This window comes from Cryptosporidium parvum, chromosome 5 (genome assembly GCF_000165345.1).
Source record: "Cryptosporidium parvum Iowa II chromosome 5, whole genome shotgun sequence".
Taxonomy (NCBI): domain Eukaryota; phylum Apicomplexa; class Conoidasida; order Eucoccidiorida; family Cryptosporidiidae; genus Cryptosporidium; species Cryptosporidium parvum.
This window is the reverse complement of record NC_006984.1, coordinates 20,733-45,061: the sequence shown is the minus strand read 5'-3', so window position 1 is coordinate 45,061 and position 24,329 is coordinate 20,733. Positions and strand designations below refer to the sequence as shown.

The 24,329-nt window shown below is 29.0% G+C and overlaps 7 protein-coding genes across 7 annotated transcripts; 3 read left to right on the top strand and 4 right to left on the bottom strand.

Moving 5' to 3' along the window:
• Nucleotides 1–28: 28 nt before the first annotated feature.
• cgd5_130 (ferlin like type II membrane associated protein with 5 C2 domains and a transmembrane domain or GPI anchor sequence at the C-terminus) lies at nt 29–5,794 on the bottom strand (the record flags this gene model as incomplete). Its single annotated transcript, XM_625978.1, has 1 exon — nt 29–5,794. One exon carries the CDS (start codon nt 5,792–5,794, stop codon nt 29–31), a length of 5,766 nt encoding a protein of 1,921 aa, XP_625978.1.
• A 773-nt stretch (nt 5,795–6,567) lies between these two features.
• Nucleotides 6,568–7,599, bottom strand: cgd5_120 (conserved protein; the record flags this gene model as incomplete). The annotated part of the gene is made up of 1 exon (XM_625977.1): nt 6,568–7,599. One exon carries the CDS (start codon nt 7,597–7,599, stop codon nt 6,568–6,570), a length of 1,032 nt encoding a protein of 343 aa, XP_625977.1.
• A 427-nt stretch (nt 7,600–8,026) lies between these two features.
• Nucleotides 8,027–10,429, top strand: cgd5_110 (CDC5 cell division cycle 5-like; the record flags this gene model as incomplete). The annotated part of the gene is made up of 1 exon (XM_625976.1): nt 8,027–10,429. A coding segment is annotated over one exon (2,403 nt), but the record flags the coding sequence as incomplete, so codon positions are not given.
• Nucleotides 10,430–10,752: 323 nt separating this feature from the next.
• Nucleotides 10,753–13,626, bottom strand: cgd5_100 (RRPp/PMC2 like exosome 3'-5' exoribonuclease subunit with an RNAseD domain and an HRDc domain; the record flags this gene model as incomplete). Its single annotated transcript, XM_625975.1, has 1 exon — nt 10,753–13,626. One exon carries the CDS (start codon nt 13,624–13,626, stop codon nt 10,753–10,755), a length of 2,874 nt encoding a protein of 957 aa, XP_625975.1.
• Nucleotides 13,627–14,223: 597 nt separating this feature from the next.
• cgd5_90 (hypothetical protein) lies at nt 14,224–16,011 on the bottom strand (the record flags this gene model as incomplete). The annotated part of the gene is made up of 1 exon (XM_625974.1): nt 14,224–16,011. One exon carries the CDS (start codon nt 16,009–16,011, stop codon nt 14,224–14,226), a length of 1,788 nt encoding a protein of 595 aa, XP_625974.1.
• A 1,630-nt stretch (nt 16,012–17,641) lies between these two features.
• cgd5_80 (hypothetical protein) lies at nt 17,642–19,132 on the top strand (the record flags this gene model as incomplete). The annotated part of the gene is made up of 1 exon (XM_625973.1): nt 17,642–19,132. A coding segment is annotated over one exon (1,491 nt), but the record flags the coding sequence as incomplete, so codon positions are not given.
• A 1,722-nt stretch (nt 19,133–20,854) lies between these two features.
• Nucleotides 20,855–24,301, top strand: cgd5_70 (phosphoenolpyruvate carboxylase; the record flags this gene model as incomplete). The annotated part of the gene is made up of 1 exon (XM_625972.1): nt 20,855–24,301. One exon carries the CDS (start codon nt 20,855–20,857, stop codon nt 24,299–24,301), a length of 3,447 nt encoding a protein of 1,148 aa, XP_625972.1.
• Nucleotides 24,302–24,329: the final 28 nt, after the last annotated feature.

The following is a 24,329-nucleotide window of genomic DNA, read 5'->3' as shown; positions in this document are numbered from 1 at the left end:
AATTTATTTAATCTCTAATCAAATGCTACTATTTAAATAGTTTTATTAATAATGATAATATTGTTATTATTACTACTGCTGTAATTAACCAAGTCATCAACTTTGCTCCCCATTTCACATTTGAAGTAGCTGAAAAGAATCCTTTACCAAATGCACTTGTTGTTATATAATTTCTATGATCTGTTACATCTGGTAAATATGGATCTTTATTTGGCTCCTCTCTACCTATTCCAACTGGTGATGATTCTGCTAATGATAAAGGTAATATTGATATCTCAATTTCCATCTCTCCTCTCTTTTCATTTGGTCTAGCTGGATGACACATATTTATTAAAGTTCTACTAATATTTACTTTACTATTCAATTTTCTTGATCTCATTAAATAACTTGATAAATCAAATGAACATTCTGATATTGCATCTCCAAATACTAATAATCCTCTATTCCATACTTGTAAACGTAATATTGGAAAATGGCATGGTACTGGTATATTAAATACAAATCTCCAATTAAATATTGCTGTACCATCACTACTATTCCAATGTGTATCTGTATCTTGCTCTAATATTGTATTATTATTTGGTGACATTAATCCTTTTACCATTAACGATATTGATGGTTCACCAAATGCTAATATACCTGTATTATTGACTAATTTTGAAATAGGTATATTTTTTAACCTATATATTACAACCCTAACTTGACATGTTTCCACTGTTGGAGGATTTAATGGATATATTGGTCTTATTATTGCTATTTCTGGTGGTAATACCTGAATCCAACATCTCAAACTCCCTACTGAATTTTGTATTAAATTATTTCCACAATTTGAATCATTTGCAAAAACACCATATAATTGTCTTATTTCAATTGGTTGTAATGATTCTGAATTTAATATTAATTTTTGATATATTGGATGAAAGAAGCGATCTTCTATATCTATATATGTTCTACCATATAATGTTGTTATATTATTATTTTTATTCTTATGAAATACTGTTATTGTTAATAAAGCATTTAATGGTAAAATTGCATCTAACTCATAAGATTTATAGAAATCTGGTGAAAAACCTTTTGATATACTTTCTGAATCATTAATTTCAAACATTCCTTTTGATATTAGCATATCTCCTCCTCCATCACCAAATCCATCTAAAGCATTATTAACTGTATTTGAACCTGTTTTTACATTAATAAACCAATTAGCTTCATTACTACCACCAGAATTTCCACCTAATGAAATTAATGCATTTCTAGAGTATTGTTTTGGTGGAACAAATCCATGTCCTGTTAATATATATACACGTACTTTAAAACGTGGAATTTCTAATATTTGATGTTTTAATCTTTCCAACATTGGATCATAAATATAACTATCATTACTCATTACTGAACTTATTGAACTATTATCATTATTCATTATATAATAATTATTTTCATTTCCATTATTTATATTATAAATATTATTATCATCATTAATACTATTATTTCTACTTTTATATGTAACAACACTATCCCCTTCATCAAAAGATGATAATGAAAATCTTCTATTATGTAATTTAGTCAAAAAAGAAGGAGATGATGATGATGATGATGATGATGACATTGAAATTGATGATAGTCTTGAAGAATTATTATCTATATATTGTGAATCAGTTTTTAATAATGATATTATATTCTTATTTCCTCCTAATTCTATCTGTTTCTGTTGATATTGTTGTATACTTGTTCTTCTTTCATTATATTCTTTTAATTCCCTTGAAGATAATGGTAATAACTTTGGTATTGGTGTTTGAATATTTACTTTATCATTTTCAGAATTATTTTTAATATTTCTATTATTATTATTATTATTATCATCTTCAACTTCATTATTTGATTTTTTACTATTTTTATTTTTTAAAGAAAACTTTGATAATATTTTACAATATACTTTAATAAATCCAACAACTTCTGCTTCACCTGTTCTATTTGCTGATATAATTGGAACAGAATCATAAGGTAGCTCATCCATATCTAATTCTGTTTCATAATCATGATTCAATTCATCTTGATAATCATTTTCATCATCATCAAGTTCATATAATAATCCATCATTCATATTATTATTATTATTATCAAAAAAATCCATATTCTCTTCTATATCTGCCATCATATTATAATTACTTGAACTCTTTCTTAATCCATAAGAAAAAAATAAATCCAATTGTTCTTTATTTGTACCATACAATCTTTTTGTATTAGAATAATCATATAATTGAGACTTTACACCCCAATTAATACTTTTTGCCATATTTAAATATGGATTAATATTCTCTAAATCTTCATAATCTTTAATATTCTTTTGATTGTTTTTCAAAGGTTTAATATAAGCCTCCATTGATGAAATACAAGAATTTAATGCTTCTAAATCATGTATTGGAATATTTAATGTTGGATCATTAATAAATGATTCATCCTCTCCAATATGAAGACAATTTGATAATATTTCAGCAGTATTCATCAAATCAAAAGGTTTTAATTCTTTTAATTGATTTAAATTATTAATGTTAATATTATTATTTTGACTTGATTCACTTTTATTTATATTATCATTACCAAATAATAAATCCTGTAATACATTAGGTATACCTAAATCAAATTTATTATTTTCTGAAACTAATAAACCATTTTTATTATTAGTAAATTGACCAGTATCTGCTAATACTGATGATGATTGATCATAAAATACATCAAAAAAATCATCAAATTGATCATCATATTTTTTTTCATTATTATTTTGTTGAAGATTACGATTATTTAATTCTTCTGGAGTACAATATAATTCATCATCATTATCATTAACTCCTCCACCATTTCTTTGTATTCCTTTATTAGAATTAATTTCATTAAAATCACCCATTTCTTTACGTAAATTATCAAAATCAAAACTATCATCATTTATTGAAACATTTTCAATAATTTCACCACTAGGTAGTGATATTAATGATGATCTTGAAGAAGATTTTATAATTGATGATGCTGAATTAGCACCTCTAATACTTATTTTTGGAGATAATATTTCTCTAGGCTTATTTTTCCATAATTTCCATGGTCCTCTATAATATTTACTTAAAAATTTTCGACCACTACTTAACCATTTCTTATTTACTAATTTTGGAGGTAAATATTGAAATTCTGTTTTTAATGATCTTTGATGATATTCTTCAATCCATGGAAGATGATGATTTAAATGTAAATAAGCTGTTCCAAATTCTTTACATTTTGTACCAAATACATTTGCTGGCTCAAGAATTCTTATTTCAATATAAGTTTGAAAGATTGGAGAGGCTGGTATATGACATTTTAAACATAAACTTTTTAAATAATTATAATTCCCAGAATCACCACCATGTATTGGTTGTGTTGCTTGTTGTACCCATAATCTATTTTCTGGTTTTTCTGGATCTCTACCAAACTCAAATTGTATTATTGGTTTTGATGAAGATGACATAGAAAATATTGAATTATTTGAATCATTTTGATTTCTTAATCTTATTCCAATTAGAAATAAATGTACATCACATGGAACATACTTTGGAGTTACATCTGGAATTGACCAAGCCTTAAAATTATTAATTAAATCATAATTTGGATCATTTTCAATATTGTTCAACTCAAACTGATTAGATAGTGAAGAAAATAAGACATTACCCATCATATCACCTATTTTAACAAGTTCAAATGCACATAATATCCTTGCTTTACATTCTGGTGTTCTCGGGGTTTGTAATACAAACCATTCTGGTCTACTCTTTTTCATGAATCCAATATATAAAGGAGAAATTGCAGCAGAACCTAAAACAATATCCTCATGTAAAATTGCAATATTTAACCATTGTGCAATAGAAAGATCATCAGGAAGTGCTGCATCAAAAACTAAAGCTTCATGCCAATCTGGATTTACTGTATTTGGGATAATTTCTGTTAAAACTGTACCACCTCCTAAAGTAACCATAACTAAAGAATCTGGTAAAGTAGATTCAACAACAGGAAGTCTTATAGCTTGAAAAATATATGCTCTGCAGATCCATCTACATAAGTTATATTTAATTCTTGGAGGTCTTTGAATATTTGATAATGATGGAATAAAATACTCAAATTGTTTTTCTGGATCATTTTTTCGAAGTATGAAAGATCCTAATAACATTCCATAATGCTTAATATGTGATAAAGCAGCAGCTTCATCATAAGGTATATCTTGTCCTACCATAATACCATAATGGGCTGCAGATAATAATGGATACCATCTTGGTCTATCAGAAGAATATCTTAGCATTTCATTAGCAGAGATTCGAATATATGAATGAAACAAAGGTTTACTATGCGATTCATCTTTTGTATATACTCGAATGAGTAAATCTGAGCTCATATCTATTTCTGGCAAAGCAAAACTCTGATCAGGAACTCTTCCAAGCTTATCACATAAAGGAAATGAGTCAGAGATTTTCTTTTGAAAGTTGGGAATCACCCAATAAGTCCATGATCCCACACTTAATTCAATATATACCTCAGAAGGGAGTCCTAATCCACTAATTTCATAAATGTCAGCCCAAAATAAATATGGATCCGTTTTTGGAATCTCAACAGGTTGAGCTGAAGTTTTAATGGGAGTTGGATTTGGTATTCTTGAAAGGCTTGCTGAAACCAATAAGCGGCCTAAATATGCAACACAAGGAAATGTTGTTACATTTTTTGTATCAAACATTCCTAAAACTCCAAATCCTGAGTTCGGAATGGTTACTGGAAGAATTCTCAATTGGCTTTGCTCACCATTACCTTGAGAATTAAATGAATTTAAAGCCACAGCTTTAATATCTATTGCACTACCTCTCAATCCAGTTGTTTGTCCATAGAAATGCAACCAAGTTGGACCCAACTCTGATTGTAAGATATCTTGCAAACTCAACTTTGTTTGAGCTACTAGTCTTGGGCCATCTCCTCCACCATAAGCATCCCATAGCTCTAAAACAATTCTATCATCTAGACATGGAATCCCTACAGGAAACTTTAAAGTTTCATTCCATACTGGTGATGGAGTTGATCTGATAATTTCTGTTTCTAAAGCGTTATCCAAAGCTACAATTCTTACAAATGGACTTGGTAGATAACTATCTGCTTCTTGGTGTGATAAATCTGCATAATCTGGAAGCAATACATCTCTCGCCAAGTGGACATTAAAATTTAAATGATAATAAGTTATTGCTAACTCAGGAGCAGGGACTGAGTGAGAAGAGACTGTTAATATATTGCCAACACCATCATCATTATATCCAAAAGAATCTTCTGGCGCTACCAAATCATTTTCTCCTAAAACATAAATTGATAATCGAATATATCCTAAAGGTATTGATGGCCTTTCAGGTATTGTTATTGGAACCAAAGTTTTAAGTAACCTATGATTTGGGAGACTATATATCTTTTCAAAGGAGCCAGTATACATTCCTATTAACTCTTGTTTAAAAAAACCTTGATTTAGAACTCTAATTTCCACAGTTGATCTTTGAAACTCCAATGAATCCAACATCATATTTTGGAAGTAAAATGTCTGATTAAATGCGCATGATGAGGTGGCTTCCTTAGAATCCGTATGATAGGTCTCATTCCTTATTGTTACCTCCACTATTGGATTTGGTAGCTTTGCATCAATCTTTGTTTTCTTATCTGTTAAAGCAATATCTATTGGCCAAACTAAGTTCTGAACTTCCAATACTTCCACAATAACATTGTATGCTTGTTGATGACCCCATAGCATCCTTTTTTATTTATATGATAGCACTAATAAAGCAAATTAATATTAAATTTTACTATAAAATATAATAACAAATTCCTGTAATTTTTCTGAATTATTAGAAATATGATACATATAAACAATTATATAGTAATTTTCCCTGTTTATCCTTTATTTTGATTTACCCACTTTTTAAAATAATCTATTTCTCTTTTTAAGTAAATTAAAGTATTAAATTTTCGCTTAAAACTAATTTAACTCTTGTTTATTTACAAAAAAAAAACATCTCATTCAGTATATTCAACAAGCTTGGTTTTATTAGTACTTAATCTTTATTTTCTTCTGTTTGCTTTTTATATGATCTATGTTATTATGCCATTTAGTCTTGTTTTTACTTTAAGATCCTTTTTTTTATTAAATTATTTACAAGTGTACGTCCCGCCTGTCTATGGTCAAATGCATTGTTTATTTAATAAATAAAAATAATTAATATAATTTACTGCATTAAAGATTGTTTATCAATAAAATAGAAACCTACTTCAATCCAAAATTAACACGGAACATCTGCTTATCGTTTTCTTTCAATAACAATAAATTGAAATCGTTATTGTATTAATTTCTTTGTGTGTGCAAATTTATTAAATTATTTGATTCATGTGGATAAAATTATTAGTCGAAGAAAAAATAGTAAATAATAATAAATAGTAATATTATAATTTTGATAATATATTTAAAAAAAAAAATATGAACATAAAATATTATAAAAATAGATTAATTTATGATTTAACTATATATATTTAACAATTAGTTGATGAATTTAAAAGTTTTTGTTTTTTTACAGCTCTTCTGCTATGATTTTGAGCTTTTCTAACAGGAATAGCTTGTGAAATAGAAGTCTTCCAATCGTTTTGATGATATCTATTGACTAATATTTCAACTACAGTATTTACATTTAGAATACAATTAGCTCTTCCACTAATTAATGATTTAACAGGCAGTTTTTTGCATACGCACTTCTTCTCCAAGGCTTGATTTAAAGATTCGTACTTGGTAACAGTTCTATCAACTAGCCCTCCAATAATATAAACCTTATCTGGTTCAAATTCTTCAAGTTCTTCGGATGAATCAGGAGAAAGAACTACGATTTGGCTTAAAGGAAATACTTCCCAAAATGGTTTTTCATGTAATTTCATGAACCATTTATTCATAGAGTACTTTTCAATTCCGATTTGGTGAAATGTATCATTTAATTTAATTGAAGATATGTGAAAATCTACCCAACCTTTCCAATTGAACCTATTATAGTACGACTTTGAAGTTTCTGAATTTGGGCCTAGCTCCAACAATGTTTTCATTGCGTCTGAATCTGGATTTTCTGTATCAACTATCTTTAATGACCTCATCATATAGCTATTAGCAAGAGAGATTTGTCGTATTAAAGAATTCATTTCCTTCTCAGTCATTTTATTTTCAAAACTAAAATTAAAACATATATGAGGATTACCTGTTTTTTCAAATTTATAATCAGAGAAATGAGAAATAGAGAATTTTGAGAGAAAGAATCTTTTATGCTCTTCTATAAAGCGTTCTCTTAATATATAAGATCTTCTTTCATCTTCAGTCATAGAATTTAAAAATTCTTTTCTTTGAGATGAAGCCTGACTTCTTTGTCTTTTTCTCTCTTCAACTCGCTGTGATTTCAGTTTCAATTTCCTATTTTCACGAGCAATCATCTTTTTTTGACTTTTTGTCAGTCTTTTATTGCTACTTTCAGATTTTTTAATGTCATTATTAGACAAATTTAAATCAAGTAATGGATTTGATATCATTATTCTGCATTAATAACTTTCAATAAATTGATTATTTATTTAAAATTTAATATAGTTACTCTTTCTACACTTGTTGGTTTCTCTCAAAAAAAAAGTATTAGTCAATATTCTCTTTTATATTCTAAGATTTAATACTTGGTCTAATAATACAAGCAGTAACTCATTATTCTACCTTTTTTACCGCCAAATGTGGCCAAAAATTAATCTGTGAGAAGGAAAAATAAAACTAGAAAAAAAAACAAACGAAAAGCAAAAGAATAACAAAAATAATAATTCAATAGTGAAAGTAATATAATTTTATAGTATCAACCATTACTATATGGTATTAAGTAATATATGGTATGTACTTCTATATAACAATCCAACATATTTATGATATATTTGTATGCAAATTTTTTGGAAGCAGAAAGTAATTCATTAAAACTAATCTGCAAAGATGAGTATGATACAAAATGGAGGGCTGTGGAAGAACAGCGAAGATGAAATTCTTAAAGCAGCCGTAATGAAGTACGGCCTTAATAATTGGTCTAGAGTAGCGTCTCTGTTAATTATGAAATCTGCAAAGCAGTGCAAATCAAGATGGTATGAATGGCTAGACCCTAGAGTAAAAAAGACTGAATGGTCAAGAGCAGAGGAAGAAAAATTACTTCATTTAGCCAAACTGTTTCCTTGTCAATGGAGGACTATTGCGCCTTTGGTTGGAAGAACAGCTCATCAATGTTTAGAGCACTATGAGTCATTACTAGATAGAGCAACTGGCCAAAAAATACCAAAAGAACTTGATCCCAGGCTATTAAAACCTGGTGAAATAGATCCAAATCCTGAAACAAAGCCAAGTAAACCTGATTCTATAGATATGGATGAGGAGGAAATTGAAATGTTAGCAGAAGCAAGAGCTAGGTTAGCTAATACTAATGGCCGAAAGGCAAAGAGGAAGGCAAGAGAGAGATATTTAGAAGAAGCTAGAAGAATTGCTATGCTTCAGAAAAGAAGAGAATTAAAGGCTGCAGGAATGCTTTCACATGCTTCAATTATGAGATATAGAAAGAAGAAATATAAAGGAGTTGATTATTTAAATGAAATACCCTTTGAAGAAGCACCAGAAGAAGGTGCATTCAAAATGGACCAAGACCCTAAAAAAACGGAAAAAAAGATTTCATATGCAGAACTTGAAGGATTAAATACCAAGATGAAAAGTAGCCAATCAAAAAATAAAAGTAATTCCCAAGTATCTGGAAAAGAAGGCCAAAACAAAAAACATGTAAGCTTTAAGTTTGAGGAACCAAATAGAATATTTGTAAAGAAAAGAAAATTAGACCTTCCGAAACCTCAGTTGTCATTAAATGATGTGAAAATGATTTCCAATTTGAATTTTGAAATTGAAAATAGTTCTGATTCAGTACATAAATCAACAGAAAGCGCATCAATGCATTCAAAAGTTTTGAACTCAATTATTGATCCACAAAGAAGTACAATTCTTGAAGAATCTAGAGCAATATTATGGGAAATATCGCAACCAAGCCCTTTTAATCCAGTAGAAATGGATAAATTCCCTGTCCCTGGCAATGAATCAAATAGGGAAATACAGGATGAAAAACTTATCAGAGAAATTAACCTAGGTCAAATTTCTAGAAGAATAAAGAATTTTAATGAATTGGGTTCTAATAGAAGTAGTATTTCTACAATACTAGGTCATAGAACTTTGAGTGATAGATTTAGTTTAAATACAGGTTCAGTTATTGGAGATCAAGGTAGCATTTCTTCTATGGATCCAATAGGAAGAAAAGCCAGGTTTGAAATGTACAAAATGCAAGCAAAAACATTGCTTTATGATCTTCCTCCTGCAAAAAATAAAGTAGAAGTTGACTTGGATTATCTTAAAAAACAGTTCTTAGATAAACAAAAAAAATTTATAGAAAGAGAAAATAGAAAGAAATTAGATCAAATGGACATTCAACGAGAAATCCAAATTCAAGAAGAGGAGAGAAAAAGGCTCCAATGGGAAAAAGAAACACAAGTTATTAAACTTGGATTACCAAGACCATATTTGCTTAAAGAAAATATATTTTCAAGAATAGATCAAGAACAGAGTGAAGAAGGCATAAATAATGATGGAGGCTCATATAATAAACAAATTTTTGAACTTATTCAAAAAGAAATAATTTACTTATTTTACAGAGATATGAGAAATCATCCTCAACAAATACCTGAATTTATCTCAGATTTGTATGGAAATGAATTATTCCAAAATATGACAAAAGATTTCAGTAACCTTGAAGACTCTAATCTTATTGAATTTGATGAATCTTTAACTACTAAAGAAATAGAAAATGCCTCCAAATTAATTAACGATGAAATTCTTAATTTAACTTCAAATAATACCAATAAAAATTTAAATAAAGATTTGGAAGATATTATTTCAAACCCAATTTACGATCCTAAATACATCTATGTACCTTATAAGAAAGAATTCATGCCTTTAAAGGATCTTTCTGAACCTCATAAAGAATCTGCATTCAAGAATGTGATAATGCATCTAAATCTTGAAAATGATAAAGTTAAACAAGAAAATTCCCAGTTTATTGATGAACTTGAAGATAACCTCTCAATGATAATTTCTGAATCATTAACTCTAGAAAAAGAGATAAATGAGGTAACTTTAAGTAATACTGAATTAAAAGCTGATATTAATGCTCTATTGCTTTTGGAAAAACAAGATCAAACATCTTATATAAATAGAATACAAGAGTTAAAACAACTTATTAACTACGAAAAAAATATAAATAAATCTCTTCAAAATTTTTATTATAATTTAAGCTTACAATCCTAGAAGAAATAATTCCTTGATTTACAATATTTATCCCACATTCTTCGCATTTATAATATATTTATATTTACATATATTCTAATAGAACCTAGAGTAACTATTCTATTCTTTATCAAACTGAATTTCCTTTTATGTATTGCACCTAAATGTTCTTATTAAGTTCAATACAAACAATGTTTAGAAATACTTAAAATATTTATAATTGCAAATACAAATAGAAATTGGCGCCTAAATTATAATAAGTTTAATAATTATAAATAAAAAAGTATTGAGAATAGTATGGATTAGAAGAAGTAAAAAATTTCCAAAAAGTTTATTTGAAATAACTACCTCTTCTTGTGCCACTTTTTAGTCTTCATTGACTCAATATATTTTTTCGATTTATTTGCAACCCCCTCTTTCTGAGTATTTTTAATGAAACCAGGTAAATCAGATTTGCATGCGAAACTGGCGGGCAAAATGTCAACATTTTCTTTTATTATATCAGAAATATCAGGAGCATTGTTATCATACTCTTTTTCAATATTGGCTGAAGATTTTTGACTAGTATCTTGAGATTCCTGGTCATTTTCTGCTTTATTTTTTGAAGTTTTCTGTTTTTTGTAAAGATAGTCGTCGTTTTCATTATATTTATCCCTGACTGAAACTAAAGGAGTAAAGCATTCATCTTCGAGTAGTTCTTCTTTAGTTTTTTTTAAATAGTACTCCTCGAATGTCATTTCTTTTTTAGTATTTATTTCTTCAGAAATTTCTGAATTGCTTACTGGTACTGGACTATTTTCTTTAATTTCTTTTAATTTTTTATTTCTAAAGTCGCTTGGTACCTCTCCATTTAAAGTATTATTAATATCCTGAATGATTCTGCTTGAAATTTTACCAACAGTAGTGTTTAGGGGTGAATTACTTGAATTTAACTCATTTCCAAAGCTTTTATAAGAGTTACCAAAAAGATTATCTGCAAGTTTGTCATTAAAGCCAGGAGAGTTCTTTTTAATTGTAACAGACCTCCTCCTGGCTCCACTAATAGCGGGAGTATCATGTGGTTGATTGTCATTCAAATGTGTTTCTGAACTTGAGACTTCATTTTCTTTTATTGAAGAGCTTTGATTAGAATCACTTGTTACTTCTAAACAAACAGAATCACTACTGTTATACGTAGAAATAACTTTGTAATTTTTGTTTACCATATATTTATTCACACTGCTGACATTATTGCTGGAATTTGCAATTTTAGAGTAAATGTGAGAAATATAGGAATTAAAGTCAAAGATATCATCTTCAGATTTTGTTGTAATGAAATTTTTTACTGTTGTAACAATATTTAAAATATGATCAGAATGCTTTTTAATATTTACTGGGATATTTGGATATAATCCAAGAATTTCTACACTATTCATTGGCTGTTTTTGACATATTTTTATTATCATTGACTCTTTGAGAACATAACTAGGACTAACATCCAAAAGTCTTGCGATAGAATCCCTCCAAATAAACAAATAATAGCTTACTAACGTAACGATTGCACTATCTATGGGAGTTTTGTAACTTGACTTGGATATCTTAGTTCTAACTCCATAGCAAAGACTCCAAACATCCAATGGCTTTTCAAAGTATTCTTTTAGACAGATCTGGCGACTATTGTGAAGTACAGTTAACAGTGCTGATGGGTCCAAATCTGTGACTTTTACCAATTTACTTCCATTTTCTCCTTCAATTAAAAAATTATGGTAACTACCAAAGTCCATCCTTTCTATGATGTCTGGCTTAAGTATTATTAAGTTGTCTTTTACCTCCATAAAAGCATCTGAAGCCAGTACAGGAGGTTCAGTATTTTTATGCCTATGTAATAACAAAAGGTTCTTCATAATATCATAAATATAAAGTAAATAGTGTGTATCGCCTCTAGCATACTCTATTAATTCATTACTTAAAGGTCTTTCTCTCCAGTCTGCTAATTGAAATCGTTTATCAATATCTAGGGAGCAATATATACTCAATAAATTCTTAAGAGAATATCCTCCAGGGGTATTAAGAATTCTAGCTGCTTGTCCAGTATCAAACATATTTACAATATAGACAGAAAAATCCCTTTGCAACCAGATTATATCGTAATCTGATCCATGGAGAACTTTCAGAATCTTTGGATTAGCTGTTAGTTCATTAAGCATTTGAATTTCATTGAACAAATTAAAAGGATCAATGATGTAATCATGTGTTCTTGTGCTTAGTTGTATTAATGAAACAAATCCTTTATAGCTTTGATTTGAATGGTGTTCAACATCAATAGCAAGGAGAAAAGGACTACTTTCTTCATTCATACTACTTTGACTATAGTGAGATTCCATTAAATTCAGAATATCATCTATCATTCTTCTTAAATCTCCAGGTTCTTTAATGAATGTCAAAGGAGTATTAGATAAAGGTAAATAGAGTTCTGGGCTTGAATATTTTATATTGAAATGAGCATTTGGTATTTCTTCATTATTAGAATTGGGAGTATCTTCATCTTCTCCTGTCCGATATACTGTCCCATTAACTCCCCAATTTAAAGACTTTAGCTCGCGTTGATATATATTACCAATCTGAAAGTGACTTCTAACAATAAACTTTTGGCATAAAACCAGCTCTTTAGAATGTAAAAGTTTATTTAATTCATCAATCAGAACTAGTCCAGTATGATCAGAACCAACTGGAGCCAAACATGGAATATTTGTCGAGTATATTCCTGGATATAGACATGGCAAAATATAAGTCTTATTGTGATGATCTTCTTCAAGTAATTTATCCTTTGTCAGATTTATCCTATTAGTCTCCTTTTCAACATTCATGAATATAAGTCTTTCAACTATTTTTTTAAATTTTTCATTTGTTTCTTCCAAACTATATGGTTTGGAAAGAAGTCTTGGAATGAACTTAAAAGTAAAATTATTAATTAAATTTGACCACAATGTCTGAATCATTAGAGACTTCTCAGAATCATTCAAAATGTTCATTGTTCTATTTCTCATTCTCACACAATTCTCACAGTTATATGAAACTAATACGCTCTCAGAAATACATTTTTCAACTTCATGGTTACTGCAAACAATATCTTCTGCACCTGAGTTATTAACCTGTGTAATCTCTAAATCATCTTCTCCTTCACCCAAAGAAATGTTGTCCTTCTTTAACTCCACTCTTTCTCTTTTTCTACTTGCCATAACTAATAGGTTTAAGCAATATATTTTCGCATTTACCTTTAAGTATATAAATATATATAAATATATATAAAGATTTGTAAATTAGTTAAATAACCAATGACAATATTCTGCTATTTTAAACTATCTATTTATTTATTAGATAACTCTAGTGAGCACTGATGTTAAGTATTCTCTAATATTAAATTCCAAATGCCTACTATAAAAATAGCCTTCCGAAACTCATATATATGCTAAAGATACTTTATTATCCTTCAATAATCCATTTACTTCAAAGAAACTATCTAGTTATATCAATAACTTCAAAAATTAATGAGTTTCTTATTAATCTATCTTCCTTTCCCAAGCACGTCAATTCTTGATTATTTTCTTTTCTTATTAATATCATAAGCGGTACCGAAGGTACCAATAATAAAATGTTAATGCAACGCGCGCCAATCTATTTATCTACATAAGAAGGAAAAAAATTCAAAAATAATGAAAAAATTATAAAAAAATAGAAGTTAAATACCTAATTAATATTATAAAGAATAATATGAATAATCCAATGAGCTATAATTAATCAAAACTCTTCTTTAGAATAGTAATTATAATATGAATTTAGTATCTTGAAAAGTTACCTATATGGCCACTGTGATGGCTTACATTATTATGATGGTTACTGTTGTGAGAGTTGTGAGTATTGTGAGTATGAATACGATGAGTGTTGTTACGGACGTTAAAGTTAGAAACATAGTTTTTATTATTGTTATTATTTTGTTGTCCTGCGCCTATAATAGACATTAAAAGCCTACCAGCATCATTAGATTTTAGCTGGTTATTAAACTTTAAGTTGTTAGAATCATAAGAAAGAGAAGAGGAAACCATATTTGAAGCAGATGAGAGAGGTGGATACTCATTTGTATTTGAAATGTTTTGTTTAAATTTCGATTCAAAGTAATTATTATGATTTAAATTGCGATTATCAATATTGTCGATTATATTCTTATCTGCTAATTTAGATGCTATTCCAGCAGCATGGAGCTTCTGTAGAATACTTTGTTCAGATGACATAAGAGAGTGGTTATTATTTTGTGTTTTAACTTGAGATTGACTAAATTGTGAATTCTTTGAGAGAGCAGGAAATGAAGTTGAGTTGTCTGAAATGTTGTTACTAATACTCTTATCAACTTCCTCAGTATTTCCATTTCTATTTGACCAACTAAAATTAGAAGCAGACACCTGTATACCATTTTCAAACTGAGTTTGTCCTCGAACTAGTTGTCCTGAAATACCCTTACTTTTGCCGCTTTCCTCAAAACCATTTCTAACTGTATTTGCATTCTTAATCATCGGAGGTCTAAAATCTACTACAGCATCATTATTGTCATCATCAAAAATAGGGGTATTCACATCAAACAATGAAAGATTAGCCGGGCCACTTAAAAAAGTCTCTGAGATTGATGATGACTTCCTATTATTAATATTCGTAGAAAAAACTGATGAAGATTGTGTCTTTTCGCCTCCAATCAATCCGCTTTTCAAAGTAACAGAATTATCAGCTTCATTAGTAGTACTGTTCTGATGGCTGTTTGTATTATTATGAGAATTTAGCATACCACTTTGACCAAGTCTATTCATAAAACTATCTCTATTATGTAGTTGGTTGTTATGGTTATTGTGGTGTCGGCCATATTGATTATTAGATTGACCTGAATTATTATGAAAATTTCCATTAACATTACTTGAAATTTGGATCTGATAATCCTTGACAGAACCATTATTTAAAGAAAATGTATTACTAACATTTATTGGAGTTTCACCAGAAATAGGAATTGAAACAAAATTCTTCTTCTGATTAGATTGAGAAAAAGATGATGGCTTCCTATCATTAGACTCCTTTTGTCTCTCTACATATTGATCTAAAGTCAAGTCTTCTGCCTTCATCTTATTTTCTGCTTCCCTAATATCCCCCAATGTCATACTAGTCATTTCAGAACAAGGCATATCCCACAAGTTCTCGTTTGGCTGTCTTATTATGCTTCTCCTACCAGTACTACCTATCTGTCCGGAAAAAACTCGGCCTCTTTGACCACCTCTACCTCCTCTCGAGCCAAACCCTGTGGCCCCAAATCTCCCACCAAATGGTTTCGTAGATTCAGCTGATTCCACAATAGCTGGACGGGATTCAAGTAATAAAGACAAAATCTCCTTCTTGTATTGATCATCTATAGCCACTCCAGAGCCCAAAGTCTCGTTCTCACCATTCTTTTTCAATGCCAAACCTATTATTAATAATAGTGAGATAGAATATAAGGAGCTGGGATTTTTTCCTTCTTGTGAAATTGGACATGAAGACAAAGTTTTATCTGCCTGCTCAGATTCATTCTCTAATACATTTTGTAGCATGTTCAAAAGATTCTTTCAGACTTCCTCTATAACTAACTTTTCTTTCAACCTTTTAAGTCAAACTGTTTTATTGCATCCGCCAATTTTGTGAAAATAATTCCACATATGGGCGCCAGCGCCAACCTCCGTCTTATGGCCCTCATCTTCTGCATGCATTAATTTTTAATTCAAAAAAAGAAAATTATTTAGTTACCAAGAAATTATACCAAAAACTTACTCTCTTTTTTTTACTCCATAAAATATTCTCTAAGATATCAAATATATTTAATTAATGTAAAACATCTTCAAATACGCTCAAATACCCTAACTTTTACTACTAGTCTCTTATTTACCTACATCTTACTGTGTGAAAACTATACTAACCTAAAACAACTATTATTCTGCTTCCAAATAAAAATACCATATTAGAAATCTGGTTAGAGTAGTCTAATAAAGAAATAATTATGAAAAAAACTTAAACAATTATTTCTCCTTGTTTGTATAATTAAAAAAAAAACAAAACTCTTCAATAAATTAAGTGGATACTATTCTAATTTAGAAACTAATGCAATAATATATTTAAATATACTGTTTCTTGTCAAAACTTAACTTAAGCTGCTAAACTTTAGATAATGAGTTACTCCAACGTCAATTGGTAAAATTCCAAGTTTCCAATTTTCCTTTCACTTCATCTACTTATAATCGCTCATAATAGTTAAGAATATTAACTATGTCTTCCATATCGGCTCTCTGCTACTTTTTTTTTAAAAAAAAAAAGTTCAAAGTTTTCCTGAAATCCAAGGGATAATTTACTAAAATGCGGGGAAACGGATTTTGGTGATAGAATCGTTGCAAGGATCTTATCATGAAAGATCTATTTTTTTAAAAGGATATTTGTGTACTAAGTAGTTAATTCAGTTTAATTATAATCAAAACCAAACAATTTTAAGGCGTAATAAATAGTCTAATAGCTTCCAAAGTTATCATTTTAGGAAAAAAACTATCAATAATAATAAAAGTTATTGAGACATTAATACTTCTATAATTATTGCAACCATTAGTATTATTATTATTATTACTATTATTACTATTATTATTACTAATATTAATATTACTACTATTTTATTAAAATATACAGTTTTAAGTTAATTTAATATTGGAATCGAGTACCGAAAATCAAAATTATTCAAAAATTAAATAATTACGTGTAATTTGAAACATTTATAATACATGGATCACAAATAGGGTACAAACTAAGTAAATTTTGAGGGTAAAGGGGAATTTTTTGTATTAATCTATACCTACTACTCAAAAGTAGGGAAAGACTGAATACAACAAATGAAATATTACTTCAATTATAATCAAATGATAATACCTTAATATTTTCATTTTCCTCTATCCAAATCTAATGGAGAAAATATAAATAGATATCCTATTGAAAATCAATATTTCATTAATAACTATTATTCAAGTTCTACCATAAATGATAAATTATTTTTAAAAAAATAAAAACTAAATATATAAATAGACCCAGCACTCAAAATTTAACTAATAACAAATCAATGTTATTAAAGAGAAGAAGTAGCTATTAAAATAATATTTATCTCTAGCTTTAGAAGAATAAAGTGGTAATCAAAATCAAAATTGTTAAAATAAAATCCTTAATATGTCTGAACTCTACAATAAAATTGATAAGCCTGAAAATTCTACAGATTCATTAATCTTTAATGAATATTCAAATGAATTTAATTATCCAGAAGTAGATTCCGCAATAAAAAAAGCTCATTACTTTGATAGAATTGAGACTGAAAGAAATATGATCTATCTGGAAGAAATGATTAATAATTTTCAGAAAAATACAGAAGTTCTTGATCATTTAGAGACTAAAAAAATCTCAAATGAAATAAGCAAAGACAAAAAAATGATTTGCTCAATGCTATATGATATTCCAAACTTTGTTAAGCAACTTTCAAATCACAATCAAGGTGATAGTGAAAGTGAATATGACTGTTTAAGTTTTGAAAGTTCCGAATTTCAAAATAAAGAAAATGAAATAAACCAAAATATAAATTTAAATACAAATAAATATAAATATTTAATTTTTAAAGAAAGATATCATAATGGGAACTATTATGATAAATATGGGAGATTTTGTGGATTCTTCAATAATGGAATTTTCCATAGTTTCTATTACTATTACCAACAATATTTAAATTCAAATAACTTTTTAAATGAAATAAATGAAAATGAGACTTCTTTATCTCTAAAAGAATCTGAAAATACTTTTAATCATCAAGTTCAGGATTATAATCAAGAGTATTACTCCCAAGAAAACGAGATCAAGCCAGAACTTGAAGAGTATGAACACAAAATTGATTGTAATGAAAAAAACAAAAATACACAGATTATTTCAGATTTTCAAGGAAGTCATTTAAAAGAATGTAAACAAATGTCAAAAATACAAGAAATCTTAATTTCAGAGATTAAGGAATATCAAAATAGAATCTGTAAAGAGGAGGCTTTTGATAATGAGAATCTTAAATTTTTTGGTTACAATACGGAGTCAAATTTAGAAATACTGATTGAAAATCAAAAAAATCATGAGCAAAAACAGAATGCTAAGTCTTTGTTTCAGATTATTTCAAAAGAAGAGCTAAAATATATTTACTGTATAATTCTTAAGTTTATTTATCAAAGTAAGACAAAATATTGCCAAGAGAAGGCATTTACAGAGATTCCACTTATAAATTCTCTTTTAAATTTGAATAAAGAGTCAAGCGAAATAAATTTATTAAGAGAAAATTGTGAAAATGAAAACGTGGATTATGAGAGTAGTGAGTTGTGTAATAAAGAGCAGCAAAATAAAATTTTAATTAGCCAAAATGAATTTGTGGAATATAACCATCATCAATTTGAATATATTAAGCTAATCAATGAAATTGGAGGAATTCCCAATGATAAGCAACCTTGTATGGAAGAAATTAATCAAGATTTAGAAAAAGTCAGAGATGATGAGCTTGAACAAAGAGAAATAGAAGAACATTCCAATCTTCAAATTCTAGACTTTGAAAATATATTAGATTTTGATTTTGAAGATAATGAAATTGAGTGTATAGGGATTAAAAAAATTAAGTTGATATAATTTAATTTTAGAATTCTGTCAACAACATGATAATAATTTGAATAATTTAATTAAAACATTTCTTAAAATATTAAAATACCAAGAACAGTTTTATGGAGCTTTTACTATATCAGTAACTTGGAATGATAGCCCTATGTTCATCTTTTAAATCAAACTTTTCAAGCATTTTTCTTCTTAAGGCGTACGTTTTGTGCATATTTGTAATATATTTAAATTTTATTGAATGCCGTTTATGAATGAGTTTCGTGAAATAACCAATCTGACAACCAAAAGTTTACGTTTAATATTACCGTCCGAATAAGAAACTTTAGAATCTCAGGAATCAGAGTCCAGGCCAATAGCTTCTTTTGAAAATTATAACCAAGCTCCTTTGGGTGGATAGACTACTTTATATATATATATATATATATAAATGCTGTAACTTTCAGGCTTTCAGTTCACGCTCTCAAAGTTGTTTGCTGTATGTTAGTACCCAGATTCTTACTTTATAAAACAATCTGGATTACGAGCAAAAATTGATGAGCATTTCTAATACTATTTTTCTCTCTCCACTTAATCAAGAGTTTTGAATAAAATTAACTCAGCAAAGCAAAGTGAAGAATAGGTTATTGAGATATAGAGAATCATCCGGTTCCAAGACTTCTTTAGTTTCTCACTGCCTCAGGTATCGTTGTTTTTAAATGCCATATTTAAATAAGTCATTTTCATGCATATGTACAACATTGTTACGTGCTTACATCCAAGAATTGAATTTATTCATAAATACAAGTATGTACACATACATATATGAAGCATGTTGTATGAACTTTCCTAGCTTTGAAGGTATATAGTAGTTACTATATCATTTCAAGAATTGGAATCAGCTTACATATTAATGTAGGTTGATAACAATTTCATATATTATTGGCTTTTTTACTGTAGTTTGCTATTTGTTAATTTTGTGTATGTGAAACATAAACATCTGTTTGCATTATAAAAGTTGAAATGCATTATTATTTCTTGATTTCAATTCTTAACCGAAAGAAGAATAGGTAATACGAAGAATATGTGAATATAAAAGAAATATTTAAAAAAGATTAATTTGACTTTTGAAAATATAATAAATTTCTATATCCTATATTCTACAAGTTTAAAAAAGAAAGCAGTCTAATAGCCATTATTAAATAGTAACTTTTGCATTACAAAAACCTATTATAAAATTAGTTTTAATAACAGTTCTCAAACTGCAAATAAAAAACTATACTAGTGAAAATGAGAGTACAAAAGCAGTTTAAGCAATTTTTACAATTTAAAGAATTTTTTTTTTTTTTTTTGCAATTTTTTACATTATTTTAAGTATCTAAAAATGTTCATGTGTGTTTGGCGGGAAAATACCGAAGTTTTCGTATAACTAATATTTTTTGTTTAGGCGAGCAAAAATTGCAGAAAATTCCCGTTAAATTAGATTAGGGGGATATTTCATAAAAATTATTGGCACACAAAGATATTTTTGGAAAGAAAGATAATTAAAGGTGGAAAACAATCAATAGATTTCAATATAGGATAGAGAAAAGTTACTAACTTTAGAGTAACTTTTTATTTAAAGATACGAAAAATATTGGAGAGAAATATACAGAGAATTAAAGGTTGAAGTTAAACAAATTTTGTCTTTTTTTTTCTAGATTATTCTGATTTATTAGCAAGGAACTTACAAATAATTGCGAAAATTAATCTTAATCGAACATGTCTATTTCAAACAATGATAATGAGATAAAGGAAAGTAGGTTATTTCCTGTAGGTTTTAAGAAAGAATTTTGCACCTTTTTAGAAAAGCCTCAAAAAATAGTATCTGAAAAGGATGTAATTTTGAATAAATTGAACGAACCTTTGGACGAAGATATCAAAGCTTTAGAACTACATATGTTTGGATTAGTAACCTCACATTGGAGAAGCTCTAGAAAATATATCTTGCATGGCAATAAGCAGAAGAATAATATAGATGAAGGAGTTTTGAGCCCAAGTAATGATGGCGTTAGGAAGATTTTTGATATTCTTAAGTTGTCAATGAATTTTGCAGAAAATGAGGATTCTTCATCATTAAATCAGCTATGGGAAAGAATCAAACATCTAGATAGTGGAATGCTCACTTTGGTAGTGTCTCTATTTAATCAAATGTGTATGATTACGAACTATGCAGAATCTGCTCAAAGAATACGTCAATGCAGACAATTTGAGCGTGAAATCCCCTCAATTTTAAGTGAATCCCAAATTTTTTCAAAAAATAATCAAAGTCCAGATTCAGATATAATATTTGCTCATTCTCTTAGAGTTACTATTAAGAAGCTTCTCCAGGCTGGTTTCAGCAAAGAACATATCTATAAGTTAATTTGTGAACAGGAAGTTGATTTGGTTGTAACAGCACATCCAACGCAGGCTCAAAGAATATCTGTAATAAAATGTTGCCAAAAGATAGGGGAGATAATGATATACCTAGATAGAGATGACTTAACTCCATTTGAGATTAATAATGCAAAGTATGAGCTCCAAAGAGCCATGGCTATGTTATGGAATGTAGATACTTTAAGAAGAGCAAGACCAACTCCTTTAGATGAAGTTCAGAATACTATAAATACTATTGAGGAGACAGTTTTTAGTACTCTACCAACATTTCTTAGAAAAATTGATGAAATTTTGAATGAATTTGGAATGGATCCATTGCCACCAACAAAAACACTATTCAAGTATTCATCTTGGGTTGGTGGAGATAGAGATGGAAACCCATATGTTACAGCAAAAGTAACTAGATTATCAGTAATTAATATGAGACTTAGAGCATGCAACCTATTTCTACACAAGATTGAAGATCTGATGTATGAAATCCCAATTATTTCTTCACATGAAAAGTTAAGAGAATACGTGGATAATCTTCCAGATATAGAATTCTATATTAGACCTGTATCTTCTTGTGATACTTTGAATAATTCAGGATGTACTACTAGCGATGCAACAGTAGGATTACGTCCTTTCATGGGATTCATTCCTGAGTATGAGCTTTACAGAAGGATTTTACATCACGTACGTATTCGTCTTATTGCAAGTAGAGACTATTATTTGGATGCATTAAATTTTGGGCACTCTGTTAATTCTGAGACTAGAAGGGCATTAGCATACCACTCAACAGAACAGATTCTTGAGCCGCTAATTCTCATGTATAATGCTTTGGAAGATTATGATCATGAAATTAAAACCAATTTTGAAGATGGCCATCTTCCTGGAACAAATATTTCAGTTCCATGGATTAGTGAATCTGGGTCAGTTTCTGCAAAGCTTGGAAGAGGGCTGCTTTTGGATGTAATCAGACAAATTTCTGCATTTGGACTCTCCTTCATGAGATTGGATATTCGTCAGGAAGCATCTAAGCACGAGAAGGCAATGGATGAGATTTGTAATTATCTTGAAATTGGCAATTATTCTGAGTTTTCTGAAGAGGAAAAACAAGAATTCCTCTTAAATTGTCTTAAATCCAAAAGACCTCTAATCCCTTACAGACTAAATTGGTCAAAGGAAACCACCGAGATTCTAGATACTTTCTATGAGTGCTCTCATCTTGGTGCCGAGGCTTTGGGATCATATATCATTTCAATGTGTATGAAACCTTCTGATATACTTTGCGTTCATGTTTTCCAAAAAGAATACTTCTCCACAATTAGTGCTGATAGTGAATTCCATGCGGAAATCCATGATCTTAATAAGTTTATTAAAAGAAGAAGCTCAAGTATTTCCAGTAATTGCAATTCAAATGGGGTAGTCAATGTTGAAGTATCTAATGTCGATAATAATGATTCAAGACAAAATGGAGGTATTTCTCCAAGTATTAATGATTCTCCAAAATCTTCAGCTGCTATTTTATCTTCTATTGCATCAAAGAGAATGAGAGTTGTACCTCTATTAGAAACCGTTGAAGCACTTAACAATGCAGAAAAGACTTTAGAAACACTTTTATCAAATGAATGGTATTTAAATTATGTTAAGACAGTAGACGGAGGTATAGTAGAAGTAATGATTGGATACTCAGACAGCAGTAAAGATGGAGGGAGATTAACTTCAGGATGGCAGCTTTATAATGCTCAAGAAAGACTTTCAAACATTGCTAGAAGGTTTGGCGTAGAAATGGTATTCTTCCATGGAAGAGGAGGTAGCATTGGAAGAGGAGGTGGACCTCAGCATTTAGCCATATTAAGTCAGCCTCCAAATACAATCACATCCTTGATGAGAATCACAGTTCAAGGAGAAGCAATCACTCAATCCTTTGGTCTTTCAGAAATAGCATTCAAAACTTGGGAGATTTACTGTTCAGCAATTTTGGAATCCAGAATTACTGCTTTAGATATTCCAAATAACAATCAATGTGAGCCAAATGGTAACCTTGGATATGGAACAAAAGTTAAAGAATCTTGGAGAGAATTACTTGATCAAATGAGTGATATTTCAATGAAAGAGTACAGAAAGATTGTTTTTGGAGAAGGAAACTCAGATTTCACCTCTGATGAATTTGTTGCTTATTTTAGAAGTGTTACGCCTGAAAAAGAGATTAGTGAACTTAACTTAGGAAGTAGACCTTCAAAGAGAAAATCTGGTGGTATTGAAACTTTAAGAGCAATCCCATGGGTATTTGCTTGGACACAAATTAGGTCTCATTTACCAGTATGGTTGGGATTAAGTGCAGCATTGGAAGAAATGAAAAAGCAGAACAAACTAAATTTAGTAACAGAAATGTACGAAAATTGGCCATTTGTGAAGAGTTTTTTCGACTTAGTATCCATGATTTTATTAAAAGCTGATGTTCATATCTTTGAGTTATATAATCGTATCTTAGCTCCTCCTGATTTACAAAAAATTGGAGATCTTCTAATATCAAAACTAAAGGATACTATTAAACTGGTTATGGAAGTAACTAAGGAAAAACAACTCTTGGATTCTGATTTTGTCACTAGAAAAGCTATTTTACTTAGATTTTCTTGGTTAGCTCCTTGTCACCTTGTCCAAATTGAATGCATCAATCGCAGGAGAAAAATTCTATGCTCTTCAGTAAATAGTAGCGAAATTAATGAGATAGAATTAAGCAAAATCGAAAATGCTCTCAAAATTTCAATTCAGTCAATATCTGCGGGTATGAAGTTCACGGGATAATTAAATAAACTATTTTGTTTTTCTATCC